The sequence below is a fragment of the Mucor velutinosus genome (genome assembly GCF_035048745.1).
Source record: "Mucor velutinosus strain NIH1002 chromosome Unknown tig00001564, whole genome shotgun sequence".
Taxonomy (NCBI): Eukaryota; Fungi; Mucoromycota; class Mucoromycetes; order Mucorales; family Mucoraceae; genus Mucor; species Mucor velutinosus.
The window spans coordinates 1,159,827-1,187,341 of record NW_027041906.1 but is presented as its reverse complement, the minus strand read 5'-3'; the positions used below and the strand labels follow the sequence as shown (position 1 = coordinate 1,187,341).

The window sequence follows — 27,515 nt, the reverse complement described above, 5'->3', positions numbered from 1 at the left end:
CCATGTGCTAATCCATCTCAAGTCCAAGTATTGATGGCTTTTGCTATCATTACAGATGTGTAACAAACAATGTGTGAGCAGACATGCACACTTCAATCAAGTACATGATTATTTACTATTGAGCATACCCTGTGTACGTGGGCATGTAATGTGCTTGTCTGCTGGAAATAGAGTTCTGTAACATTGGGATACAGAATCGCCACGATACTTTACACAATACCGCAAACCACGCAAATCCAGGTTGGGCGCATTTGATGAACAAATACAGTGGTCTTTGCCCTTAATTAACGAGGGAATAAAACCTGACCCACAAGTGTAACAATAAGTTGTCTAAAAATAACCACTCGTTATGGTGAATGTATTCCACTTTCAGTAAGAGATGAATGGTAAATCATGGTGTGATGATTTTGTGTATTGAAGTTTGTCAGCTTTTTTTTTTTTTTTTACTGTTAGCAAAGAGGATATGCTTCTTAATTAATCACTGATTGCTAACATTGCTACTTCTTTAGTCAGCAGCCTACATCAATGTGTGTATGTGCAACAACGCATATGCACAGAGAAGATTTACGCCTTAGATCATTCATGTCTAAACGTTTATCCTTGTACATGATTTAGTATATTCAATGATAGTGGGCTTCCATTGTATAAGCAGATAGAGACAGACTAAAAATGGCACCATGCTGTATGTGGGCTATGTACTCAATGTCTACTCTGATAGTATAATGATTCAGTCATCTTACTATAGATTCAAATAACTTGCTTGGCCGATTACGTAACAGTGAAAGGGATCAATGAAATTTCTGGAAATCGTAGAAACATGTCCGCATTTGTCAATAGACACTGTGTAACTCGATTATGATTTGTTACCTGAATCTCTTCTGCTTAACAAACAAGACAAAAGTTGATCTGAGCTAATTGAAAGTGATTTGCATATGTGATGAATAATGTTAGAAATGCCTGGAAGAAAGTTTAAAACGAGGTGCATGATTCAGGAGAAAGATACCTTGTATATGCGAATCTCCCTCTACTATACTGTACGGATATGTTTACGAAAACAGCAGTGAGATTGTTGTCAATTATAATAGAATGATTTGTACCACAGTCTCGAAGTTAATTCACTGAACAGCTCGTATTCATACAAGTTATACAAAAAAATATACCAACAACGTGGCAAATAATGGTACAACATTAAATATATTTGAGGGAAAGCATGGTTTCTCCTCAGAATAGATAAAGAAGTCCATTTTAACCGGATCCATCATTGATCGTACAGAAGGATAAATATTTATTTTCCATTGCGTCATGCAGTAATATACACAAGAAGAGCACTGCTTAATCAGGCAAAACGCCTTCTCGCTGTTGTTTGTAACAGGGAAATCACATACGGAGTTGATCAATTTTGACCAAAATTATGAATCAAATCCGAATTCACAAGACATTTGCAAATGAAATGAAGAGAAACTTTGAAAAACGAGTACACTATATACAAAAAAATGAGCCTCCCATGTGAGATTCCAGAAAGGTGCAAGAAACGTGACAATAAGCAGTTAATTCGAGAAAAATAAGATCTTTTTTTAATGTTTCTAAATTTGACATTGTAGAGTTTGATATAAATAAGATCAAAATTGCACGGTCGTTTTTACCCTTTTTTCTTCTCTTTTTAATTATCTAAACATTTCCCGCTTTTTTTTTAAACTATTTATACCACTATGAACACTGCTCTTACTATGAATCAATCAACAGACAACATATCCATGAAACCAATTGAAAAAACTAAACGCAAACAAGTCAAAAATGCCTGTGGTAAGCTCATCTTTTCTGATATCTCAGCTTGCATCACGTTTCTAAATCTCACTATTTATTCGAATAAAAAGTCAATTGCCAAAAGGCATGCAAGAAGTGCGACGATGGCAGACCTTGCAAACGATGCATTAAGCTCGGTTTAACAGCTACTTGCCGAGATTCGGACCGCAAAGAACGTAAGAAGGGTGTTAAGCGCGGTCCATACAAGAAGCGCCAAGCTTACATCAAAGATAAACCAGGTAAAACATCAAATGGCAAGCATTTCAATTTCTATCTATTAATTGCATTTTGCAAAATTTAGTGTTCCCCAAGGTATTGACAGAGCAAGACTGGAAAGCACCCATCTACGAACACAATGTACCTCAGATATCTCAAGTACCTCAAGTACCAAGCCATGCCATCAAAGTTGAATCGCCTGTCCAGTTTTTGGAGGATTTCTACATTCCAAGTCAACAGCAGCAGCCACAACATCAACAGCATGGTTTCTCACTATCATCTTTGTCACCAGCAAGCTCGAGTAGCTTTGTTGATGAATCGGATGAAACGTTGCACTATGCATATGGTTACAATTACACAAACAGTACTATCACCACCACATCTAGCCCGTCGGCAACAAGCATGCTAGACCACCAAGCTATATCTGGAAACGTAACGCCTATCCAAGATGAATTTTATTCGTGGGATGATATTGAAAACTATAGTGTTACTGCCTCACCAATCGGTTATAACCCGATTGCAACCAACCACACTAGTGTTTTGAGCGATCCCATTATCCAATTCCAGGCATACCCAACAACCAACTTTGAATACAAGTGCCAACAGCAGAAAGATCAAATCCCCGCAGTAACGCCATTATCATCAGCTGTTGGTTTGGATCTGTCTTCTGTCTGGTTCAACAACACTGACATGGCCCTGAACTTTACCACCACTTCATCCACGATTCCTCAAACACAGCATTATTTCGAATACAATATACCAACTCAACAACAACAACCACAAGATTTGCATTATCATCAAGACACATTTAATCAACAACTCTACTTTTAATTAGACCACTCGACAACATATAACAACAAAATCCCCCCCCAAAAAAAAAGCTTCTTTATACGCAATTATGACCCCATCTATGAACAACATACGGATAGAAAATCAACAAAAAAAAAAAAATCTATGACCCCTTGATCTATTCCTTTTTCTCTTTTCTAAAATTATTATATGTTGCCATTTCTTCTTATCATTTTCAAACCAAAACCCACAAAAAAAAAAGCCTTCACATTAGAATGTACATACCATTTCTTTAAGCAATTAATTAATTACTTACGCACGCACAACCTCATTTTTTCATTATAGATTTGTTACACCAAATAAAAATTTTATTCATCATTTTAACAAAACAACTAAATGCCATATGTTTATTTGTATATAAATGCAGAAGCAAAGGCAAAAGAACAAGTTACAAGTCTTAAAATAGTAACAATAGCCGGAAATGACATTGAATTACGTACAGATGATTTTATATACCAGCGATCATCGTGGCAAAAAGCATGCTACCAAGACGCCATTCATCACAAGTGAACAAATAAATAAACCTGTCATGAGTCTAGACAAGATTCGCAATGACGACAGCAATAACAATTGCAAATGTAATCTCTGTACAACTTGTGTATATGCATCATGTATGTCTTTCTATGAGCTTGTTTCAAGTGAAAAAGTTGCATTGCCCTGTGTTTAAATTTTTGTCACAGGAACAACATATCCTGTACATGTGTGAAAGATCATCAGATAATCGGCAATGCTTAATCCACGGAAGTCGACATGTATGAGATAGTGCAGTTCTCACGAAAGTATCGACTTTCAAAATAGAAATTCACGTTGTGCATGTAAAGCGAGAACGCAAATGCTAGCCTTGCTGATCGTACAGAAAGCCATGTAGATGCAGAGAATGGGAAAAGATGCTAATCGCCATGGCCTATGATGTCTACGCAGACCAAGTCCTCGCACCCTATCACGAGTCTAGAAGAAATTGGACATTTCGATACTCTGCTTGGAACTCCCAAGCTAGTAACCTTTAATTGTTAACAGGTAACGTTTTAAAGATTTGCTGTAAGCATCGAATATGGCATTTTTTTTATAATAGCTTATCAAAATGCAACACCAATATATACAATTAGCACGGGTAAAAGGAAGAGCAATGCGCTCAACCATGTGCGCATCCGCTTCCTCATGTATTTAGGATGATACCATCAAAGCCAATGAGCACTTGGCTGTTTGTGTACCAGAGTTTAACAATTTGAATTATCATCGATCTCAAACAAACTTGTGGCACAATGTTAAATACACATAGTGATTGTGAGGAGTAAGCTCTGCCAAGTGTTCAATCAGTCAAGAGTTACATACAAGCCAAACTATTGTTAATTGTATGGAGATCATGAGAGCTATGATTACGGTAGACTATGGTTATGGCAGGCTATAATTATGGCATGCTATGATAATGTTAGGCTATGTTAAGGCTAAGCTATATTAGTGGTAGACTATGATTACAGCATGCTATGATTTATGGTAGATTGCTATGTCGTAAACCATTTCATTAGTCTTTATAGTATCGAAAAAAGATAATTATAATCACTATACCAGCTCAACAGCAACAGACAAGCGCAAGTTCGGCTGATATATCATCTATTAGCGAAAAACACAGCCTTAATCAAGATCCCACAAGCTCATTAGACAAGCAGGACAAGTAAATGTTGACTCAAGAAAACGAGAACGCACTCAAAATAAAGAGCTCTGCCTTGACGGCTTTACCTTTGATCCTTCTGATGGCGAGCGTTCACTGGTCAACAATTTCGACGTCTCTTAAGCTATTTATAACATGCAAGTCTCACTGAAGCAGCACAAATGGATACTATGTATCGCCGAAAGACATATTCACCTAGCACTAGCATTGACATCTGTCTTTCTCTTGACACCTGACCTTTGTGTGTATTCAATCAATGTTAAGACCGTCATGAAACAATGCAGATCAACCACTCCAACATTGTAATTCGAACAACTATTTCCTGCGTTAAAAAAGACGCCTTTTTTGGATGGGCAATGTATAATGATTATATTTTGATAAATGTATTGTAAAGAAGCAAAATAAAGCAACCAGACCAATCGATAGGAAGTTTCGAATACGCAATCCCCTTTTTATAAGCTCTCAGCAGCGTTAATTTCCCTTTGGAAGTCTATGGCAGTGATTCCGCCAGCCAACGCAGCAAAAACATATTCCATCTCCGCTTAACATTTTTTTTTTTGTTTCGATTCGTTGATTCTGACAAAGCTTCGACTTGTTTTATCTATTTTGCCATATTCGACTATATAAAATGTAATGATTATGCATCGCTTAAGGTTTTTGGAAGTACTTTTTAAGGCGCACCTAATGGTACTAATCAAAACAAATGTTTTGAACAAAACCATTGAGCAATCTGCCAAAATATGAAATGATGTTTTTGACCAAAATGTAGAAACTTTACATATAAAGGTCTCTCAAACAAAGCTTCAGGGGTTGCTTTGGATCGAGAGGAACGTTTTGATTCAATACATGCCATAGTAAAAGTCTTCTTTTTCAAGGTCAAAAACACGATCGTTTGATTTTTGATAAAAATCATGGGGTATCACTCATGGTTTTTGGTCGATTTTCGACGATCCCAAAAAAAAAGTTGAGCAAAGGTGTCAGAAAGTAAGTGCTAGCCGAGAGAAATTGTTTGGTGCTATTCTGGAAGTCTAAAACGGCTTCTAACGCGAGGAATCACTGCTAAAATATGCCCAAATTCTCTTTGTTTTGCATAATTTCGAATCTTAAGAGATGATCCTAGCATACTGTGAACACGTATACGAACCGATCGCATTGAAATAGACGTAAAGCACCATAGAAGAGAGAGACTCACATCTATAAAGCGTCCTCGCTTGATAGTAATAGGCTGAAAAGTGAAACTTTAGTACATATTAACAAAATAACAGCAATAGACAAGCACAAGCTCAGTTGGCACATCATCTATTGACGACGAACAAAGCCTTGATCAAGATTCCACGAGCTTATTAGACAGTCAGCGAGAAAATGGGTGATTTAAAGAGACAAGAACTTACTCAAAATGAAAAACTCTTCTTTGGAGGCTCTACGTTTGGTCCCTCTGGTGGCGAGAGTTTGCTGGTCAACAACTTTAACGTACCTCAAGCTGCTTATAAGACGCAACTCTCACTGAGGCAGTACAAATGGAGACTACCATCGAAAGGCCACATTTATCTAGCACTGGCATCGGAATTCATCTTATTCTTGACACCTAACCGATACCCTAGTAACTGAAGCCATTCTTCCACTACAACGAGTAGAATGCAACAATCGAGGCCATACAAAATATGCACATAATCAAAAAGCAGCACATGCAAATTTTTGACAATCTGTGTGTGTGTGTGTGCGTTCTGGCAATAGCAGGACCACCAAGAAACGCTCAACGTCAATCTCACCATCACAGTTTGATCAAATATTTTCAATCTCGAAAAACTGAAAAGGGTTATGTTTCTTGCAACCAGGACATAAACAAAATGAATGTGTCTTCCTACATGTATACAGCAATTTGCCTAATAAAATATACGAGCTTCTTACTGATGTATGAATATGATACTCGTATGCGACACATTATCTCCATTCAAGCATGCACCGTGCATTTGAACGCCGTCAAATTCCAGCATAGACTACAATTGCATATGAAAGTGTGACAAGCTGTACACATATAAGTTGCCCGCTAAAATGGAAATGGTTGTCTTTTTTTTTCTTGATCAAAAACCATAAAAAGATGAAGCGCAAACAACGCAAACAACGAAAGCATTTGAAAAAGAAGAATCATCAGACTTACAAAGAGAAACCAGCTCAAGATAATAGCGAGTTTCAGGATACCTTCAAGATAAATCAAGCCTTGCGAACAGAGAATTACAGTTTATTACGAGAAATAGGTCGGGAAACAGGCTTCATCAGTGATGCTATTCGAAGAAGAGTGTGGTATGTGTTTAGTTTGTGTCCTTCATGCAGTGTACCTCTAAACTAGCATTGCCGGCATACAGGCCTTTTCTATTGCATTGCACTGACATAGATCAAGATAAAGTAATTGAAGGCTCCCTTGATGGTAAGTTGGATATACAGGCATGAAGCTGCTTCTAGGCACAGACTCATCTCTGTCATGCATAGTACCGCACAAGGATGAGGAGCAAGTGAATTTAGATATTATTCGTTCATTCAACTCGTTTCCTAAAAGTAAATACAGACATGAAGTTGATTATGCTGTGAATATCTAATATATCTGCTTAGATCTTGAGGAAAAGGATAAAGGAAAGCTTCAAAAGCAATTGAAAAATGTGATTGTGCATGTCTTACGATCATATCCTTCATTGCATTATTACCAAGTGAGTCAAGAAGCAAAAGCGGCTGCGTGGCCTGATATATTGATAGAGCAAATTCAAATTAGGGATTCCATGACATTTGCTCTGTTTTCATACTACTGTTTGGTGAGAAATATGCTTGCAAGATGATGGAGCCAGTTGCACTGTTCTTTTTAAGATATCCTTTTTTTTGTGCTTGGATTTCACATTCTGTAGCGTAAATATCCTGTCTATTTATTCCTTAACCGTTGTTTACAGATGAGATGTACATGACAATGGAGCCAGTCTTGAAGCAATTGACCATTTTGGATACCATCATTCGTTTGGAGGATTTAGAGTTGTATGATTTTATAACAGAGTAAGCAAGAAATGATCTGTTTATAGTGAATATGAATCTCAAGAGTACTTGCTAGAGCTGGAGTATTGCCTTACTACTGTCTTTCGTGGGTCATTACATGGTGTAGTCATGATTTGGATGATTTAGACAAGATTACTCGACTTTTTGATTTATTCCTATCTTCAAATCCATTTATGGTGATATATTTTGCAGCAGCAGTGGTATTGTTAAGACGAGATCAAGTGCTTGCATTACCCTGTGATACAAGCACAATCCACAGCTTTCTCACCAAATTGCCAAAAGACATTGATGTGGATTCTTTGTGTCAGGCAGCATGTGAATTAGAAGAAAAGTACTCTGTGTTTGAGATACAATCCCAAAGCACCATTGCATTAGATCAAGTGTCAGCCATCAATAGATTTGAAAGGGACTGGTTGCCATTGACATCTTTGCAAGGTATGAACGATACGATTGAGGATCACATTATACCAATTTTGCAAGATAAAGGTGAACGCAAGCCAATCGAGCTTGTGTCCACAGCGTCAAACAAGCAACATGTGCATCAATCCAAATCCATCTTGCAAAAATTGCAGCAATTGAACAAAAAAGATGCATTTTTGTACACACTACTTACTGTTGGAGCTGGTGTCAGCTTAGTGGCCATGCTTATGTCGAATTCAGATCTGGTGAGGTACGTATACATAGTTACATAGTTACATGGCATAAATGGTTTAATATAACGGGGTTTTTTTTTTCAAATAAAAGGGAGTGGCTAATGACAGGTGTATAATTCAATAAATAAGCATAATAAAAAAAAAACGAATGGGAATACTTTTACATTGGCTTTCTACCCATTGTAGAAACCATAGACCATCTTGACTCTGGTTGCTCTTGGCAATTGGCTACTAGCTCATCTAAAAATTGGGGATACTTTTCATTTGATACTTGCAAATGCTCCCCCAAAAAAGGCTGCCCGCTTTTAAAGATGGATCGAATATCCCACAAGAACTCTCGGTTCAGATGATCAGGTCGACCTGTATGTACATGTTAATGCTGAGTCCACATGAATACCCTATGCTCTCTTACCCAGGAAAGAATGCTTTTTGATACAATGTACTACTTCAAAACCTTCTAATTCCATATAATTTTTCATTTCGTCCGCAATATAAGGTTCTTGGCCACGTTCGATCATTCTCTCTTTAACTGCAGGTCATACAAGCATATATTTTTAGGTAACCACACCTTTCAAAATGATAGACTGTCTAAACTTACATATCTTTCCGGCCCATTTCACAAAATCATTTCCCACTTCTAACATACCAGGCTCTCTGGACAAGATGAATCCGCCTGGCTTCAGCACTCGTTTGATCTCCCTCAGCACAGGCGCCCACTCCTCTGTTTTGAAGGCCAAAATGAACATTCTAAAGTTGACCATGTCGAATGTGTTGTCCTCGAAAGCGAGGCCTTCCAGCACATTTCCAATTTGAAATGTTACGTTGGCTGGCCTAATATTGTTTGGGAATACATCGCACATATCCACACCAATGAATTCGCTTGATGGGAACTCGGTTGCTACATCCATGATCCAAGTGCCAGGTCCACAGCCTAAATCTAATATCTTGGCTCCATCTTCAAATGGAATTGTGCCATTCTCAAACGCTTCCTCTGGAATATTTCTATCACAACATCGGTCAGCCAAACAAAAAGAGAGCCAATGTGGGGGAAATGCTTATAAACATACCCATTGAACAAAGCTTTCAAGGCGAAATGTTGCTATTTGAGGAAGAAATCAAATGAGTAAACTGAAATGCACGCTACTGGCTTGTGTTTCTTACGCCAACAAGCCTATCCATCTCTTCATCATCATTTGGAAACCAGTATACAGAGCTTGTTTCGTTGTGAAATTTTCTGCCGTTTCGGATAATGCCATCTGACGACTGACTGGAAGTGGATGGCTCCTTGTTGGAGCTTGCCGTCTTGCTTGTAGTTGACAGTGATCCACTATATGAAGCGGTAGTCTTTACGGAAGGCTGTAGTCTCGAGGAGACTCTCTTCCGATTCTGATGTGCTGATAGACGAGCTCCCATTTTTTTTCTAGAAATAAAAGAAAAAAAAGGGGAAAGAAAAGAATAATAAAAAGGGAAAGGATTTGACTTGTATAAAAGAAAATATTCATTTAGCCGGGCTATAAGCATAAGAACGAATATAGGCCTTTTTTTGTTATCCAAAAAATCTTTGCAGTGGGGTCAGAAGGATTGGTGTGCTGCTGTCAATTTATGTTTAGAGTTACACGACAGTAATCTCGCTCATTTAATGCTGGCGGCCCTAGTCCACAAGCTCGGATGTTACCAAAATTGAATATAACATCAAAAGATCAGGGACATGTTCAGAGTGTTTTAGAAATCTGATGAGAAGAGGATAATGCAAAAGGCTATGATGCAGGGAAATGTCATCTATTATAGGGGAAAAATATGCTTCTCTGGTATGATCATTGTTCCCAAAAAAAAAAAAAAATTACACAATACCTTTATGGGATTTGGCATGGTGCTTCTATTTTTGTCAAGCCAGTAGATGCAACGGTTCAATTATGATTTACCACTACACCAAAGCACACGCTCCCAGTCATGTTTTGCGCAGGTTTGACATTTATCTTTTCAACGTCATACGCTATACGATATATATATATACTGATGTCCCCGTGTTTCCTATTATCATGCTGCGTGGTGAAAATGTAGGGTTTGCTATGTCTGCCATCGTTACATTGCTTGATCAATTGTTGAAGCCCTTGAGCATTCACTGGTTGGACCAGCATTTCTAATAAAGAAATCATTCACCAAGGCACAAGTAAAGCTTGGCCGGTTTGAATCACCATTGTTGGTGAGAGAGACAAATCATTTATTCATTTCAAAAGGCGTATTTGATCTAAGACAGTCTGTATATAATTAGTAGAACAAGAAAAAGAGAGTATAGTACAAGTGTATAGAGGTGTTGAGCGAGTTGTGGTTCAGGTATCAGACTGAGGCAAATACAACCTGTGATCTAAAATGTAATCTATTACAGGATTGGGTAGCAGATACTTGATGGACATGCCTCGCTTGACAAACAATCTACCACAGAGAATTAGCCTCATTATGATGCAAAGTAATAGTCCTAATACCTGATCTTTGTTGAGCTGATATCATTATGAATCAATTGTTTGACAATAATGACATTCATCTATAAAGGTGGTTATGAATCCAGTATTGATTTGAGCTTCTTTCAATTATCACATGAAGGACATACCCTATATTGATACAAAATATCATGCGAAAGCAGAAAACCATACACATCTGTGCCAGTTCTCTCAATGATCACACAGCCATATCTACCCACTATATGATGAAGCTACGAAACATCACAGTTAGAGCTATCAACACACACACACACACACATAAATGCCGACTTACATCTTCTGGTGTCCAGACGCCAGGATGTCCAAAGGATGCCATCAAATCACCACCAGCCAGCAACATGATCTTGATTTGCTTTACTTGACCTGTCCAACATCTATCAGACCCCATATTCACATACATTCCGCTTGTACACTGCATTTACCTGTGCTTGTTTTGATGCCGCCACCAACATTGTTCAATTCATGATCAAAGTGATCTAGCACAAACGCAGTTCTCTGGTACATTGGCTGTCTCGACTCCCAAGAATCCACCATCAGCCAGTCGGACGTACTATCTACTGCTAATTGACACATATTTACTCTATGCCTTGCTTCCGCTAATCCCTCCTTTATGTACGCATCGGATACAGGCGAGTAGTATCCCGCGATGAGCTCATAGTCAGTACGTTCATTCAGGTGATCCTTTGCCATCTCTACACAATCAACCAACAGGATGAACATGTATTCCAATGTCCATCGTAATAGTGGTCCTTACCAAACATTCTCAAATGCAGATATGTAATGGGTGAGTATGAGCCACATGCAACAACGACCAGTGGTATTTTGCTATCATCTATTCATGATATGAGTCATCTAAGCTTCTTGATACTGTAAAGATCACACCTTTCATAGTCTCCGGGATCAGCTGTCTCGGGAAGGAGTAATTGGCGTCAAATTCACCAAGTATATTATGGTCTCCGAAACCTTTGGCCTTCAATGTAGAGGCCATCACCTTTGGACTAGACATTGTAACTTTATAATAATACGAAAGCGTATATATTAACAAAGCAAATTGAGATGCAATGTATCGAAAGGCCAATCTCTCTTTTAAAACCTGTCACATGCAGTTGTGTATTAGTCAATTGAAATTTTTTAAACAGCATTTGGATTGAGATGGGGAGCCTTTGTCAACACGAAAAAAAAGCTGCAATTATGTCCAATGTTCCCTCTGCAAGACTGGTATTGTTTAAGGATTTGACCAAGTGCAAAACAGGAGATTCTGTACGAGTAACAGGATTGTAAGTGTCGGTATAAGCACGCACACCTCGTCATACATCTTATCTGGTATAACATCTAGATGGCAAGCATATGACGACACTACCAACACAGCCCTGATGGAATACGACAACGTGAAAGCGATCATCCACCTCGATCAAATTGACCAGCTTTTACCTCAAACAGGAGATGTTGTCCAATGCATAGGAGAGATCATGGAGGTAATGAGGGCACACTGTAGATTTTTCATCGACATGTAATAATAATTCAATGATAGATGTCCAGCAATCCAACTCAAATCCAAGCGAGGATTATTCGATCTGTCAAAACAATAGACATGGAACTGTACGAGAAGGTGGTTGAGCTTCGAAATAGTGTCATTTAGAACGATCCTTTTGCGGTCTGAATGACAGCATAATGGCAACAATGGCATTTTCGCAATGAAATGGCTTAACTGTATCGCCTATTGAAACCAAATAAAAACGGAGATTGTGACCATGTCTAAGGTGCTTTTTAATCAACCAGAAACCACCCACTTAAAACGGACCAACTGAGTTGCTAACAGACAGAAGAAGAAAAAAAAAAATCAATATAAAATTGTGTACTACTTTCCAATTCACTTCTTCTTTTCTTCTACACAACACTCTAATCACACTACTATGGGTAAAGGAAAAAGAGCTCATACCATCAGTATCCCTAGCATCAATTTGACTACTCCAAAGTCGTCTTCGGATCACTCATATGCTCCTTCCAATTTCATCGGATCCCTCTCAAAATCAGCCTCAGAACAAACAAATTTTGTCAGCAACACTTCTGAAAGATGGCAGCCTCCCCGCAAACCCAAGATGAAATACGATGATCTGGAGCACAAGATGGAAGCTGCTCCTCTCTATGTTCTTGTCTGCACCTATCTCAACTACTTTGTTCTGATTCTGTTTGGTCATTTAAGAGATATCCTCGGCAAAATGTTCAAGCCCCAAGCCTACACCCATTTGAAGATGAGTCAGGTAAGCTCAGTGTCTATTCCATCCTACAGCAATTGACTCATATCCACCATGTGTAGGGATATGCTCCTCTTGTGTCTGATTTTGATTCCTTCTACACTCGTCGCCTCTATGTGAGAATTCGGTATGGGTTTCATATTGTCAGTGTCATGGCCATCATTGCTAATTTTCTGGTTGTGTAAATAGTGATTGTTTCAATCGTCCCATTACTGGTGTAGCCTCCAGAACCGTAAAACTGCTTGATCGTATCACTCCTGATTTTAACAGAAGTTTCAGATTGACTGGTACTACCACTGAAGCGCTCAATTTCGCATCCTACAACTATTTGGGTTTCTCTGACAATGAGGGTCCTTGTGCTGATGCCGTTGAAAAGGCCACACAAGAATTGGGCCTCACTGCTGCTAGTCCCAGAGCTGAAGCAGGCACCACCAAGTTTGCTCAAGATTTAGAGCATATGGTCGCTCGCTTTGTTGGCAAGGAAGATGCCATGTGTGTCAGCATGGGTTTCGCTACTAATTCTACCACTATTCCTGCTCTTGTCAACAAGGGCTGTCTGGTTATTTCTGATGAGTTGAACCACTCTTCTATCGTTTTCGGTGTTCGTCTTTCTGGCGCTTCTGTTCGTGTCTTTAAACACAACAACATGGATGACCTTCGTGAACTCTTACGTGAAGTTATCTCTCAAGGCCAACCTCGCACACACCGTCCTTGGAAGAAGATCTTGATCATTGTTGAAGGCCTCTACTCGATGGAAGGCACCATTGTAAACCTTCCTGAGCTTATTGAGTTGAAGAAAGAATTCAAGGTACAACATCAAAGCAGTTAGAGGAGCGTTGTGCGCGCATACATACATACTGCTGTGCATATAACTTTATTCGGTTCTTACTAACCTTCTTATACATTAGTTTTATTTGTACGTCGATGAAGCCCATTCCATTGGAGCCCTTGGTGAAAATGGTGGTGGTGTTTGCGATTTCTATGGTATTGACCCTGCAGAGGTTGATATTCTCATGGGCACATTTACTAAATCGTTCGGTGCCGCCGGTGGTTACATTGCTGGTGACAAGGCCATCATTGATCATTTGCGTTTGCGTAACCATGCTTATAACTATGCTGAGCCTATGTCTGTTCCTGTCGCTAGCCAAGTCTTTGAGTCTATGAAGATTATCATGGGTGAAGATGGCACTGATATCGGTCGCAAGAAGATCAAGCAGTTGGCTGAGAATTCTGTCTACTTTATTGAGCGTCTAAGAGAGATGGGTTTCATTGTCTATGGTGATCAAGGAAGTCCTGTCATTCCTCTCTTGCTCTTTAACCCTGCAAAGATCCCCGCCTTTTCTCGTGAGCTGTTGAAACACGGCATCGCTACTGTCGTTGTTGGTTATCCTGCTACTCCTATCATCACCTCTCGCGCTCGTTTCTGTTTGTCCTCTGCTCATACCAAGGAAGATATTGATAGATGTCTGCAAGTCGTCAGCGAGGTTGGTGATACTTTGCTCCTCAAAGTCAGTGAGGCTCCCAAATAAACATAGAATATACACACTGGCATATCTCTATCAAACCGCTCTCTCCTCTTGTGCATATAATAACAAATCCTCCTTGTCCTCCTGGGTGGTTCCTCCCCTATTTCTCGTATCAAGGAAAAGATCTTAATACCTCTACTTCTTTGACAAATCACTTTCTAATCTGTATACACACACACACACACACACACACACACACACACACACTGTCTATTTTGTTATTTCTCTTTCTTTCTTACTACTTAATCCTTAATACTAATATTAACCACTCCCTTTCAATCATGTACCATAATCTGATACATTTACATGCTAATAAACTTGACTGTTCTACAAATGATTTATTTTTGTCGAGTAATACAGAAAAACCTAAATGAATGAACTTTGGCTACTCAATAGGCCCGCTATGAGATGTAACGATTGCATTGATTGATATTTCACATTTAAGCTTCCTATTGATCATCAGCAACTCCAACTTGACGTTTTGTTTGATGTGGTTTATGATGTATAAGCTGGCGTACGTACCCGTGTGTCATAGCGCATGGGTCTCCAAGATATGGATAATCCACAAGTTACACCATTTGAGTCATTTTTTTACCTTTTTATTCTATTCTTCCAGTCTAAAACTTAATAGCTTAACCTTCTTCATGGTTCTATTGTTTATCTGTATGTAGAATGAGCATTCTGTTCTGTCAATTTCATACAATCATCATTATGAGTTGTGCAATAGTGATTTAACCTAGTCTCATGTCTCATTCTGGAAACGAAATCCTATATACGATTATGAGAATGAAAAGCGTACACAAGCTTTTTTTTTTTTTTTTGTATTAAAGTGTATCTTTATTAGCTTAAAGCGTACACAAGTAGCACAGAAAAATATGAAGAATCATTTTTCCGTTTAATCTAGAACGTCTTTTCTATTCATCTCAATTTAAACAGGTACCACAGTGTATAGATATTGCTTTAAACAGCATATTCCAACTTTATTATTCATTGGCCATGTTTTTGTTAAATCTTAAAACACTGAAACACACACTGAGCAGCCGACGGCTAAAAACAAGTAGGTAGCTCATGATCATCGTCAATGGTGAGCTTTATGTGCATCCTAGGAATTAAGTTGCCAAATAATTACGTTTTGCAACTGTTGAGGATTTCTATTCTTACATGTCTCGGCCTGTCAGTTCGCATGTCTCGGATTCTTTTTTCACTCGTATAACCTCGTCATATAGTAGCACTGAATGCCCATCTGGTTCGTCTGTACACATCGAGCTGTATATTTAGCATTTTGGCGCCGTGTACCTCCATCAAGCACAGTCATGAACGCTTATTTTTTTATGGTACGATAGACTGAAAAAGGAACAATACAACATCTTGTACATATATCTCGGGATCAAACTGTTATTATACATTGATTGCACGGGCAACATTGTCCCGAAATAACCCACATTATCTGCATACAATGCATTAACAAGCGAAATGAGATATCGTCATGGTTTGTTCTATTGAGATCCATAGAAAGTGCTCTTCTAAGATTTTCTTCGCCGTATCTTATTGTTCTTTTCGGATATGAGTGAATAATATAGCAGCGAAAGTTATTGCAGGTGAACCCCCAAGAAAAGGAAGACCAACCCGTGCATTGCTTGGTTTTATATATATGATCTCCATCTATAAATTATAACCATGTTGATGTTTCATTGTTGGACTTGAATACAAGAGAGAAAAGTAACATGATTTTTATACCAACACATATCAAATCAACGTGCTTTTTCAAATGTTTGAGGTTAATAACGTTGTAGGGGTCGATTGTATAGTCTGTAATTGTGTCAAAGCAGCGCAAAACGATTGAATTGTGCGTTCAAATTTATAGCCATGTACTCTTGCTATGTTTAATAAGAATCTCCTGCTATACTGTACCTTGATGAGAGATGGATATGACATTAATATGCTGAAAAACTCTAATAGAGTAAGATGACGATGAACAATACATTTCAGTATAGGATAGCAATTCGAAACAAATGGATCTATGCTGCAGTTCCACATCATGTACAATACTATCATTGCGGTAGAGGCCATTGAATTAAAATGAGTGAATTCAAAGCTGTGTACATATACAATTTTGCACAAAGGAACAATTTTGCATTTTGCATCAAGATTCGCCTTTGGATGAGCAATCTATTGCAATCAAACCTCGCTGGTGTATGTAACTATGCCAAGAAAGTAAAGTTACGTAGCAATACTAAGCTGCAATACGTTTGGAATACGCTATTCCCTTCTTAACGGCTCCCAACAGTATCATTTGCCTTTAGATTAAGCATTGCACTGAGCCTGCCAGCTAATTTTGATTCATACTCCGCTTCACTTTTTTTTTGTTTCGATTCGTTGATTTTGACAACGCTTCGACTTGTTTCATCTATTTTGCTCTATTCGACTATGTAAAATGTAATGATTATGCATCGCTTCCTTAAGGTTTTTGGAAGTACTTTTTAAGGCGCACCTAATGGTACTAATCAAAACAAGTGTTTTGAACAAAACCATTGAGCAATCTGCCAAAATATGAAATGGCGTTTTTGACCAAAATGTAGAAACTTTACATATAAAGGTCTCTCAAGCAAAGCTTCAGGGGTTGCTTTGGATCGAGAGGAACGTTTTGATTCAATACATGCCATAGTAAAAGTCTTCTTTTTCAAGGTCAAAAACACGATCGTTTGATTTTTGATAAAAATCATGGGGTATCACTCATGGTTTTTGGTCGATTTTCGACGATCCCAAAAAAAAAGTTGAGCAAAGGTGTCAGAAAGTAAGTGCTAGCCGAGAGAAACTGTTTGGCGCTATTCTGGAAGTCTAAAACGGCTTCTAACGCGAGGAATCACTGCTAAAATATGCCCAAATTCTCTGTGTTTTGCATACTTTTGACAGGTTAGAGGCGATGTAAGTATGCTAGCTGCCCATTAATGAAACGTTTCCATATACACAGACGCGGAGCACTTCAGAAGGATCAGCTTTGCAATTACAAGTTGTCTATGGATGGCTCTTGAACTCTGTTAAAAGCTGAAATGAGTATATATGAATATGATTCAGTCTTGGCATTGTGCTATTAAAGCGTTTTTTAAGATCTCTTTGTATGTTTTGTTCCACTACTGATTAAAAAAGCTACTATTAGATAAAAGCAACCGTTTGATATTGTTTTGAAAGCTTTACACAGTTTATCTGTTGAGATATTAGTATGATTTGCATATCTTTCAATGAATAGTCGATAGATTCAATCCAGCATACAGGTGCATCAAATCCGTTCGTCTGACTGTCACGCATTGAATGCGTTTTTGATTTTTTTTCTGCAGACTCTGGCTGTAGCAGAGCAATTTTATTCAATTGCTTTTGACTGTGCTTCATGTCGAACGAGTGGAGCATTTGTCGAGCCTTCATCTCTCTTTCAGCTACATCAGCTACCATGGCCACATATTAGTAGAGGAATATAAATTTGAATCCATAGCCCGCAAGGAAAAAAAAATGTTTCTTGCTCCCAATCTGCCACTAGTGTCAACCACTATCAGTATGCTCAAATCCAGGACTCCACTGCCACTGCCTTCAAAATACAGCAATGATACACCTGAGCAGTACCTTGAAAGACTCATGTCTTTTTATAATGAATACCATTGGTTGATTCACGTCTTGGCCTTCAACTTTGTAACGCAAAAAGAATGGGAAAAGTTTCCACTCGAATGGAGAGAGGCCCTTATGAAACGGATAGAGGATGCAGGTGATGATTGGGCCTTTGCTATACTTGACCTGACATCAACAAAGAGTGATTATGTGAGTTACAAGCCGATGGATCAACTTGGTTAAGCTAAAAATCATTTTGCTGTACAGTCGATATGGCCAGAATCATTGAGAAGTTATTTGGAGACGGCGAGGGATCTAGCATTGCCGAGAGGTGTGTGTCCTATGAGTCAGCATAATTTGACTAATTGCTAAAGATAGTTTGTAGATGTGGATGAAGCTACTTTACAGCAACAACGAAACATCAGTAAGCATATTCTGGGTGGCATGAGTGACAAAAAGGTGCACGAAGTGAAATTTATGAGCCAGCTGATCAAGGTTGTGGCCGATGAACGAAAAATCACTTCAGTCATTGATCTTGGATCAGGACAAGGCTACTTATCTCGGGCACTAGCATTTGATTATGGCTTAGAGGTATTAGCTGTTGATATGTCTGAAATACAAACACAGGGCGCTGTTAGGTTTGATAAAAAAGCACTGAAATCACAAGGCATCAAAGAAGAGGACGAGGAACATCACCCGAATCTAAAGCACGTTACAGAGAAAATAACGCCCGAGAACATATCTCAAGTTCTGGCCAAGTGGAGCCCAGAATCCAGTGAGGACAAGAAATGGCTAGTTACCGGCCTGCACACATGTGGTGATCTATCGCCCATGATCTTCAACCTGTTTGCTCAGAGTAAAGAAGTTTCTTGCGTCGTCAATGTAGGCTGCTGCTACAACGCATTGACTGCATCAGGGTTTCCTATGAGTGAGTATTTGAAGGAAAAGAAGGATTTGATCAAGGTCGGATCTACTGCTCGAGTGCTGTCTTGTCATTCTCCATCTCGCTGGGTCGACGAGGGAGAGCAATGCATCAAGGCTTTTGACAATTACTATTTCAGGGCGCTACTGCAGGTGAGAAGTTCGATTCAAAGTGTGCCAGGACTGTGCTCATCGCTATGTTATTAGGAAATGCTAGTGGAAAGAAACCTGTCAGACATCAATGATCCACCGAGGTTAGGGCGGATCAAGCAAAACAAAGAGTTTGTGCCATTTGTCAAAGCATCTCTCAAGCGATTGAAATTGCCACAAGACACCATCACACCCGAGGAGGCCGAGTTACATTATATTCGATCCAAAGAGAACCAAGTCGACAAGCAGTTTGTCACATTATGGACACTGAGAGGCTTACTGGCACCTATTGTGGAGAGTATCATTCTGGTGGATCGATGGCTGTACCTCAGAGACGCTATTCAGCACAGCCATGACGAGCACAAAGGAGCATACATGTACCCACTTTTTGATTTATCTGCCTCTCCAAGAAATGTCGCTTATGTTGCTTCAAAATGAATTGATTTGTACACTATGTAGATTTTTTTGCTCATTTTATTCTTGTCTTTTTGTCTAATGAAAACTATGTATATATATTCAACCTATTTCTTCTTTCCTTCCTTCTTTTTAATGGTTTCATCATTGATGAAAATACCCTTTTGATTGTAAGGTTCTGGCATTCTCCAACGTTGAACCTTGGCAGCGAATTCTGTGACATGTTGAAGATTGACGCCTTGCAATACGATACGGTTGGGAGCAGGCACAGAGCAAGTGACGCCCTCAGGTAGATCCATTTGAATAGGGTGAGAGTAACCCAACTTGAGTGATAAAACTCTGTCATTGTTCTCCAGCATACCTCTGTAACCAACACCAACTAGACGCAAATGAACCTTATATCCATCAGACACACCTACAATGGCATTGTTGATCAAGGCACGGGTGGTGCCCCACATTGCTCTTTGTTGCTTGATGCCATCATCCTGTACTGAGACCTGTAAAATGTTTTCAGCATTGGGATCATCTTTGGGTGCAGGGGTGAGGTCGATCTTGACAAAAGGCTTGATGGGTAGTTGCAATTTTCCCAAAGGTCCAGTGATAGTCAAGGTAGTGTTGTTGTATTCAGAGGGGATACGAGGTTCAGTGATCAGTGTCATGTCATGTTCGATGCGGACGTCGTTAGCATATGCGATGGGTTGGCGTCCAATATGAGACAATACAGGTGCAGCTTGATGGAATTGTCTGTTTGTTGATACAAATAGTCTATTCAAGGACTTGACTCCTGAACTCAACCTTAAGGAATTCATGGTGTTTGATGGTATTTAAAAGAAAAAGAGGTTAAATTATCGAAAAAAAGTGAGGGGTTTTGCGGGCCCATGCTGGGGGGTTGACAGGATGTGTGTGTTGCTTCCATTTTTTCACTAATCCAAGTGAGCCGGACACACAGCAGTCCATTTGAGATAGCTTCTCGGACAAGTGCTGTATTCGGATCATGTTGATTTGAACAAATGTCGAAATCGAATTTTCTGTTATCATGAAAATCATTAAATGCATGATTTACATGATAGAATTAGTGACCATAGCGCCCTGTTTTGCAGTTGCATAGTAGATGTAGTTGCGTAGTTTTGATATATAGAGATTTTTCAGACAAAAGTGGCAGTTACAATGCCAACTTGCTTTTGCAATTGTAATGACATTAAGAATAGGATCCTGATGACGTAGAAATGTAATGCAGCAACAGCTAAAATTTCGTCCTCTTTGCTCATAATTTAGCCTTTTCCCTTTTCTTTCCTTCTCTTTCCTCAATTTAAAACTATACCCACTTTCTTTTTTTTTTCTCTCTCTCTTGTGATATATTCATTGATTCCTTTGTTCTACAAAGACTTTCTACCACTATATAAAAGAAGGTACTTGAATCTGAAAGATTTTTTCTAATGTGTGATTCAACATTTGTATTAAAAAAAAAAAAAGTTTTAAGCTTTCTCTAGTATTGGAGTTACCGTATCCATTATTTTTACTTCGTTTGGCCTCGCAGTGTATGATTTTTTGATATATAGATACATATCTATTATTTAAAATTGTAAATTGGATATGCAATGCCATCATTTAATGCCTTGACACTAACATTTACTCGATCAACTAGTTAAAAATTTTTGATACCAGTTCACTCTATTCTTATTTTTGTCGAAATACCAGAAAAATCACAGTAAATCAGGTATGATTCTTACCAACCCTACCAAAGCCTTTACTAATCAAGCGAAAAAAAAAATTCATTTTTCTTAATACCAATCTCTAACCCAACGTACATTTCCACCCTCTTGAACTGTATCCACATAGTTATAAATAACAACAACAACAACAACAACAACAACAACAACAACAATGGCACATGATAAGAGTAAAAAAGTGTCCAAACCAAGAGGAAGAATTGCCTGTCAAGACCCCAACAAAACAGATAAAGCAGGGCGCACAAAAATCTTTTCATCAACGAGTTCAGGGAGCTTGGAAAAAGTAAAAGATCTCGTCGAACGTGGGGCAGATGTGAATCACAGAGACAACGCTGGCTGGGCTCCACTCCACGAAGCCGCTCTAAAAGGTCAATACGAAATTGCAGAATATCTCATTCAAGCAGGCGCCATTGTAAATGTTCGTGGCTTTGAGGATGATACTCCTTTGCATGATGCTTGTTCGTATGGATACGCTGATTGTGTCAAGCTATTGGTGGAATCTGGTGCTGATGTTTATGCACTAAACACTGACAAACAAAGACCCATTGATCTGTGCGATGATAAAGCCTGTATAAAGATTGTAAAGGCAAAGATGAAAGAATTGGACCACCTGGCTTCAAGAGATAGCCATGGCAGAACAGCTCTGCATCGAGCTTGTAGCGAAGGTGACATTGACAAGGCCGCCTCACTGCTGAAGAAGGGTGTCAACACCAATGCAGTGGACAAGGACAATTGGACTCCATTGCATTATGCTGCTCAGCACGGACATTTGGATATTGCTAAGCTCCTGATACAACATGGCGCTGATATGAATAGCTTGGGACATCAAGGTCTAACGTCACTCCACGTAGCATGCAAGCATGGACACGAAAATATTGTAAAGCATCTAGTGAACGCTGGAGTTGATGTTCATGCTGTAGACCACAATGGACAAACGCCCTACCAAGTATCTGAATCAATTGCCGTCAGACAGATTATCACAGCAAGAATCGACCAAGAGCGTAGACTTCGAGCAACCACCGAAGCCATTGATGAAATCACATTCGTCTCCAACACTAAGCAAAAGCGAAAAATTAACGATTCAAGCACATCGACACCGTCCAATACGAATGCCAAAGAAGATGACACTCTACTGTCACGTGAAGAACGAAAGATTCAAGCCATCATGAAAGCATTCGAGAAAGCAGAGCAAAAGAAGCAAGCCAAACAAGTCAAAAAAGACGACGATAGAGCCACAACACCTGTACATAATAACAACACCGATATAAATGAAAATAGCCCTAAAAAAAGGAAATCACCATCGCGACAATCTCGACCAGCATCAAGAGAATGTTCTGTAGATAGCCAAAAGAAATCATCAACGGCAGTCCTTGATACCAGTAAATTAGACCCTCACAAGAAAGATACCAGTGGCCGTACACACCTTCATCGCTGGTCCATAAGAGGAAACACGCAAGCTGTTGAAGCGTTATTGAAAGCAGGTGCAAACCCATGCGAAACAGATAATGCAGGATACACACCATTGCATGAAGCCGCACTTCGAGGAAAGACCAAGGTCGTTCAGCTTTTGCTGGAAAGCGATGCTGATGTGAATTGCAAGGGCGCTGATCTTGATACGCCACTGCACGATGCTACCGAGAATGGCTTTGCTGATGTGGTCCAGCTGTTGCTTGATTACGGCGCTGATACGTTTGCAAAGAACGCCAAAGGACAGACAAGCTTAGAAATTGCAATCGAATTGGAGAATAGCGAAATCGAAAGCATACTGAAGAAGCATAAAGGTAAATGCAGCTCCCTGCCCTTCCAAACTAACAATGACAGCCTACTAATATACTTTTTGTGTTCAGATACAAAGCCAAAGAAGAGAAAGCTTGTATTGGCTGCAAATCTGGAAACCAGCAAACAGCCCGAATCACCAACATCGCCCATTGGAACATTTGATATGAGCGCGAAGAAGGCACACGCAAGGCAATTGTCAGGACAACACTTACCAAAGAAAAGCTTAAAATCTCATCTCGTCAAAAACGAGGTGCCACCTGATGGGCCACATACACCAATACCGACACCTCCACCAGAACATTGGCAGAAAGTGGTTAAAAAAGAGGAAGAAGATAGCATACGACTAAGCAATAGTGAAGCCTTATACCCTTCCATTCATTGTGCATCTCGATATCTTCCACTCTATACCATCCAGCTACTGACTGAGCAGCAAAGCAATCTTTTCTTTGTTGTAGATTTGCAGATCAGTTTACTACTAGGCATTAGCATATTTCAATTGACGAGACAGTATCCTCATTTGCAACGCCGACAGATATCGAACATAGAGAAGAAAAGGCTGTGGTCGCCTCTGTCGTCTATGATATGCAATAGCAGTAATAGTAGCAATAGCGAAGGCAACAGACTCAACAAGAACAGCGAAAAGCAAAAGTTTTTGGCAACAGATATCTACTTTGTACGTCTCGATCAAATAGTATCCATCATCAAGGAAGACTATAGCCATTTGAGCGAGAGCTTAATAACAATTACGCTGGATATTGGCTATACACCGTCCCTGTCTTCAACGACAAATGACGCTTCAATAACAAGCGACGATTGTATTAAGAATAACGTGGCTACTACCTCACCAACAACTGCCAGCAACAGCAACTGTAATTACACCACCAATAGCATGAAGAACAAACAGAATGTAAAATTGCCTCCCAAGTTTGCCATGAAGATGAAAAAATGCGGCATGCTTAAATTCGATAACAAAAACAGTGCATAAATCTATAATAAAACCTCGTTTCGCCTTGATTCATTCAAATAAAGATCTTTGAATAAATCTGTAGCACCTGTAGTAGCTTGCGTTTGATATTAGTGGCGCGGGCGATTGCACACTGGTAGTAATTGTAAACCAGGCCAGTCTTTCGACACTTCGGATGGTTTCCACTGAAGCGAGGCATAGGTTAGGAAACCAACTTACGTTCAGGCGACTCACGCTGCCGCGTGCCTTTGGCAAAATTAATATAGCTAAAATGTTAGAAGAAACTTGATTGTTGGTTGATAAAAAAAAAACATTAATCATATGAAAGTTTATGCTTCGGGAGGTTCTTTACCTTCGCTTCGCTTCTGTGAAAACCAACCTGCAGAGCGGCAGTTCGCGCTTCCGATTGTCCTTACGTACCTTATCAAAATACTATTACTTTCATGTTGACCCTCCACTTGCATATGAAAATACATCATATTATCTGTAGATCTGGCTTTTATGCGATGTGCCACATCCGTATACACGTAGATACTTCATATACGGGCAAAAAGCATGCTGGCAATCCCCCTTTTTAGTCCTTAGTATCCCTGATACAGCAAAATTTGAGTGCATTTGAGCTGTGTTTTCTTGTGTTCAAGGCCGTTTTCGACAATCAGAATAGCACCAAACAATTGCTCTCATCTGGCAGCTACTTGCTGATCCTATTGCTCAGTTTCTTTGAGACCTAAAAAACATGGCCAAAAATCGACCAAAAAGTATGAGGTACCCCCTCATGGTTTTCATCAAAAATCAAACGACTGCGTTTTCTGCCTTGATAATGAAGACTTTTACTATGGTATATCTTGAATCAAAATGTTTCTATCGATCTAACGTAACCCTTGAAAGCATCTTTGTGGGACCTTGATATGTAAAATATCGACTTTTTGGCCAAAAACCTCTTTTCATATTTTCGTAAATTACTAAATAAGTCTATTCAAAAGATCTATCTTACTTGGTACCATTGGATGCGCCTTGAAAAGCACTCCAATAAAGCTTAAAGAAGCATTTTTTTTTTTTTTGTAGGGGAGACGAGCTCCAGTTTTTATTTAAAGTCCTGTAAATGTCGCTATGAGTGATAGACAAGACTGTTGGTGGACCCAATGTCAGTCATGATGGGGAATAAATTATGGAAAGGAAGTTGGGAAAGAAATCTACTACAAATAAGGTGGGCACTTAGAGCTTAAAGAAGCAAAAGATGATCATCATCTTTTATATAGTCGAATATAGAAAAATAGTTCGATCGAGTCGATAATTATTAAGATTTGGCCAATCTGGAACAGATTATGAATCTGGGTTTGAATTAATTTTGGCTGATGGGGTTAATTGGCAAACTTCATTTAAACATGAAGGCAATAATAGAAGTTTTTGAAGCCAGTGGAAAGTAGGCGAAGAATTACATAGTATTTGTCTTTAGACATTCTATGTTATTTCGAAGCCTTGCATCCAATAACACCAGTCCATCAAAATACTTGGAAGATCAGCTTATTTCCTTCTTGAGGCTTCGAAAATGTGTAGCGAGAATAAGTTTAATATACTTTGATCATATGCAGATCATCGGCCAGAATATTGAGCCTAATGCAATAGCACATAGCTTTCAATACATCAGGATTGCAGGCTTCAAAAGGACAGAAACCATAACAGAAACATGGTGCAATGTGCTGGATCGAATATTTATACGTTACATCATGATTTGATGCAAAAGCAAACTACGATTCAGCATTCGATATTATGTTTGAAATTGTTATGAAAGGTAATCAAAATCATTTATTTGTCAACAAACATTAAATCCATGTGTAAATTCACTGATTTTGATAAGTTAGCTAAACGCTCACTTGTTTCTCATCTTACCTCTGATTTTCTTGGACACAAAATTGGGATTATATATCTTTATAAGATGGGTTTGTACACTGTATATATGCCATGGCTAAATTAAGAAAATCAGAGGTAAGATGAGAATCCACATCTCCCCAATCTTGGTAACACTAGTAATTCTTACAACTTGTCATATTATAATAAACATTCAGTCTCTAGAAACTTTTACAACCCTAATATGGAAACTGAGTTTCCAGGCATCTGTCAAGCCTGGCTCATATATGACTAATGATTTTACAATCAATCAACAAAACCACTGTTATTTCTACCCTCTTTCCTCTGCTCAATGCTATCAACGTTTTCTTTGAACGACGATCTAAAGCCTCAGAGGTTTCCCTATTTACTGCAGACATGTTATGCAGCCCATGAATCGTCAATGTCCAGGATAACGTTATTAAATATAGAATGCAAGAGAATAGCATAATAAATAATAGCGCTATGGCTTGCCATCTACTTTCCATACGATGCAGGTGCATTTATTACTGTATTGCCTTATGTTTAAATGAAGTTTGCCAATTAACCCCATCAGCCAAAATTAATTCAAACCCAGATTCATAATCTGTTCCAGATTGGCCAAATCTTAATAATTATCGACTCGATCGAACTATTTTTCTATATTCGACTATATAAAAGATGATGATCATCTTTTGCTTCTTTAAGCTCTAAGTGCCCACCTTATTTGTAGTAGATTTCTTTCCCAACTTCCTTTCCATAATTTATTCCCCATCATGACTGACATTGGGTCCACCAACAGTCTTGTCTATCACTCATAGCGACATTTACAGGACTTTAAATAAAAACTGGAGCTCGTCTCCCCTACAAAAAAAAAAAAAATGCTTCTTTAAGCTTTATTGGAGTGCTTTTCAAGGCGCATCCAATGGTACCAAGTAAGATAGATCTTTTGAATAGACTTATTTAGTAATTTACGAAAATATGAAAAGAGGTTTTTGGCCAAAAAGTCGATATTTTACATATCAAGGTCCCACAAAGATGCTTTCAAGGGTTACGTTAGATCGATAGAAACATTTTGATTCAAGATATACCATAGTAAAAGTCTTCATTATCAAGGCAGAAAACGCAGTCGTTTGATTTTTGATGAAAACCATGAGGGGGTACCTCATACTTTTTGGTCGATTTTTGACCATGTTTTTTAGGTCTCAAAGAAACTGAGCAATAGGATCAGCAAGTAGCTGCCAGATGAGAGCAATTGTTTGGTGCTATTCTGATTGTCGAAAACGGCCTTGAACACAAGAAAACACAGCTCAAATGCACTCAAATTTTGCTGTATCAGGGATACTAAGGACTAAAAAGGGGGATTGCCAGCATGCTTTTTGCCCGTATATGAAGTATCTACGTGTATACGGATGTGGCACATCGCATAAAAGCCAGATCTACAGATAATATGATGTATTTTCATATGCAAGTGGAGGGTCAACATGAAAGCAACAATATTTTTGATAAGATGGACAGAAGCAATCGGTAGCGCGAGCTGACACTGCGCAGGTTGGTTCTCGCCGAAGCGAAGCGAAGGTAGAGAGCCA

At 38.9% G+C, this 27,515-nt stretch overlaps 10 protein-coding genes across 10 annotated transcripts; 7 read left to right on the top strand and 3 right to left on the bottom strand.

Annotated features, from left to right (window-relative positions):
• Window positions 1–1,709: 1,709 nt before the first annotated feature.
• On the top strand, window positions 1,710–2,850 carry RGA2_3 (Rho-type gtpase-activating protein; the record flags this gene model as incomplete). Its single annotated transcript, XM_064829874.1, has 3 exons — window positions 1,710–1,803; window positions 1,875–2,042; window positions 2,105–2,850. 3 exons carry the CDS (start codon window positions 1,710–1,712, stop codon window positions 2,848–2,850), a joined length of 1,008 nt encoding a protein of 335 aa, XP_064682376.1.
• Window positions 2,851–5,899: 3,049 nt separating this feature from the next.
• HER2 (Trimeric GatFAB AmidoTransferase(AdT) complex subunit) lies at window positions 5,900–6,145 on the top strand (the record flags this gene model as incomplete). Its single annotated transcript, XM_064829873.1, has 1 exon — window positions 5,900–6,145. One exon carries the CDS (start codon window positions 5,900–5,902, stop codon window positions 6,143–6,145), a length of 246 nt encoding a protein of 81 aa, XP_064682375.1.
• Window positions 6,146–6,635: 490 nt separating this feature from the next.
• On the top strand, window positions 6,636–8,265 carry ATC70_010661 (uncharacterized protein; the record flags this gene model as incomplete). The annotated part of the gene is made up of 7 exons (XM_064829872.1): window positions 6,636–6,838; window positions 6,901–6,962; window positions 7,025–7,090; window positions 7,145–7,239; window positions 7,302–7,341; window positions 7,474–7,573; window positions 7,629–8,265. The coding sequence occupies 7 exons, from the start codon at window positions 6,636–6,638 to the stop codon at window positions 8,263–8,265; spliced, it is 1,203 nt and encodes a 400-aa protein (XP_064682374.1).
• Window positions 8,266–8,386: 121 nt separating this feature from the next.
• On the bottom strand, window positions 8,387–9,639 carry FPR3 (peptidylprolyl isomerase fpr3; the record flags this gene model as incomplete). The annotated part of the gene is made up of 5 exons (XM_064829871.1): window positions 8,387–8,586; window positions 8,639–8,755; window positions 8,825–9,228; window positions 9,294–9,325; window positions 9,388–9,639. The coding sequence occupies 5 exons, from the start codon at window positions 9,637–9,639 to the stop codon at window positions 8,387–8,389; spliced, it is 1,005 nt and encodes a 334-aa protein (XP_064682373.1).
• Window positions 9,640–10,556: 917 nt separating this feature from the next.
• Window positions 10,557–11,730, bottom strand: RPL27B_2 (60S ribosomal protein L27B; the record flags this gene model as incomplete). Its single annotated transcript, XM_064829870.1, has 7 exons — window positions 10,557–10,659; window positions 10,710–10,768; window positions 10,835–10,936; window positions 10,999–11,087; window positions 11,147–11,416; window positions 11,479–11,556; window positions 11,607–11,730. 7 exons carry the CDS (start codon window positions 11,728–11,730, stop codon window positions 10,557–10,559), a joined length of 825 nt encoding a protein of 274 aa, XP_064682372.1.
• Window positions 11,731–11,915: 185 nt separating this feature from the next.
• Window positions 11,916–12,363, top strand: ATC70_010658 (uncharacterized protein; the record flags this gene model as incomplete). Its single annotated transcript, XM_064829869.1, has 3 exons — window positions 11,916–12,001; window positions 12,061–12,199; window positions 12,256–12,363. The coding sequence occupies 3 exons, from the start codon at window positions 11,916–11,918 to the stop codon at window positions 12,361–12,363; spliced, it is 333 nt and encodes a 110-aa protein (XP_064682371.1).
• A 274-nt stretch (window positions 12,364–12,637) lies between these two features.
• ATC70_010657 (uncharacterized protein) lies at window positions 12,638–14,508 on the top strand (the record flags this gene model as incomplete). The annotated part of the gene is made up of 4 exons (XM_064829868.1): window positions 12,638–12,985; window positions 13,042–13,106; window positions 13,169–13,787; window positions 13,888–14,508. The coding sequence occupies 4 exons, from the start codon at window positions 12,638–12,640 to the stop codon at window positions 14,506–14,508; spliced, it is 1,653 nt and encodes a 550-aa protein (XP_064682370.1).
• A 3,546-nt stretch (window positions 14,509–18,054) lies between these two features.
• Window positions 18,055–19,611, top strand: ATC70_010656 (uncharacterized protein; the record flags this gene model as incomplete). The annotated part of the gene is made up of 4 exons (XM_064829867.1): window positions 18,055–18,312; window positions 18,370–18,433; window positions 18,488–19,176; window positions 19,231–19,611. 4 exons carry the CDS (start codon window positions 18,055–18,057, stop codon window positions 19,609–19,611), a joined length of 1,392 nt encoding a protein of 463 aa, XP_064682369.1.
• Window positions 19,612–19,694: 83 nt separating this feature from the next.
• Window positions 19,695–20,396, bottom strand: ATC70_010655 (uncharacterized protein; the record flags this gene model as incomplete). The annotated part of the gene is made up of 1 exon (XM_064829866.1): window positions 19,695–20,396. One exon carries the CDS (start codon window positions 20,394–20,396, stop codon window positions 19,695–19,697), a length of 702 nt encoding a protein of 233 aa, XP_064682368.1.
• Window positions 20,397–21,471: 1,075 nt separating this feature from the next.
• On the top strand, window positions 21,472–24,081 carry ATC70_010654 (uncharacterized protein; the record flags this gene model as incomplete). The annotated part of the gene is made up of 2 exons (XM_064829865.1): window positions 21,472–23,098; window positions 23,165–24,081. The coding sequence occupies 2 exons, from the start codon at window positions 21,472–21,474 to the stop codon at window positions 24,079–24,081; spliced, it is 2,544 nt and encodes an 847-aa protein (XP_064682367.1).
• Window positions 24,082–27,515: the final 3,434 nt, after the last annotated feature.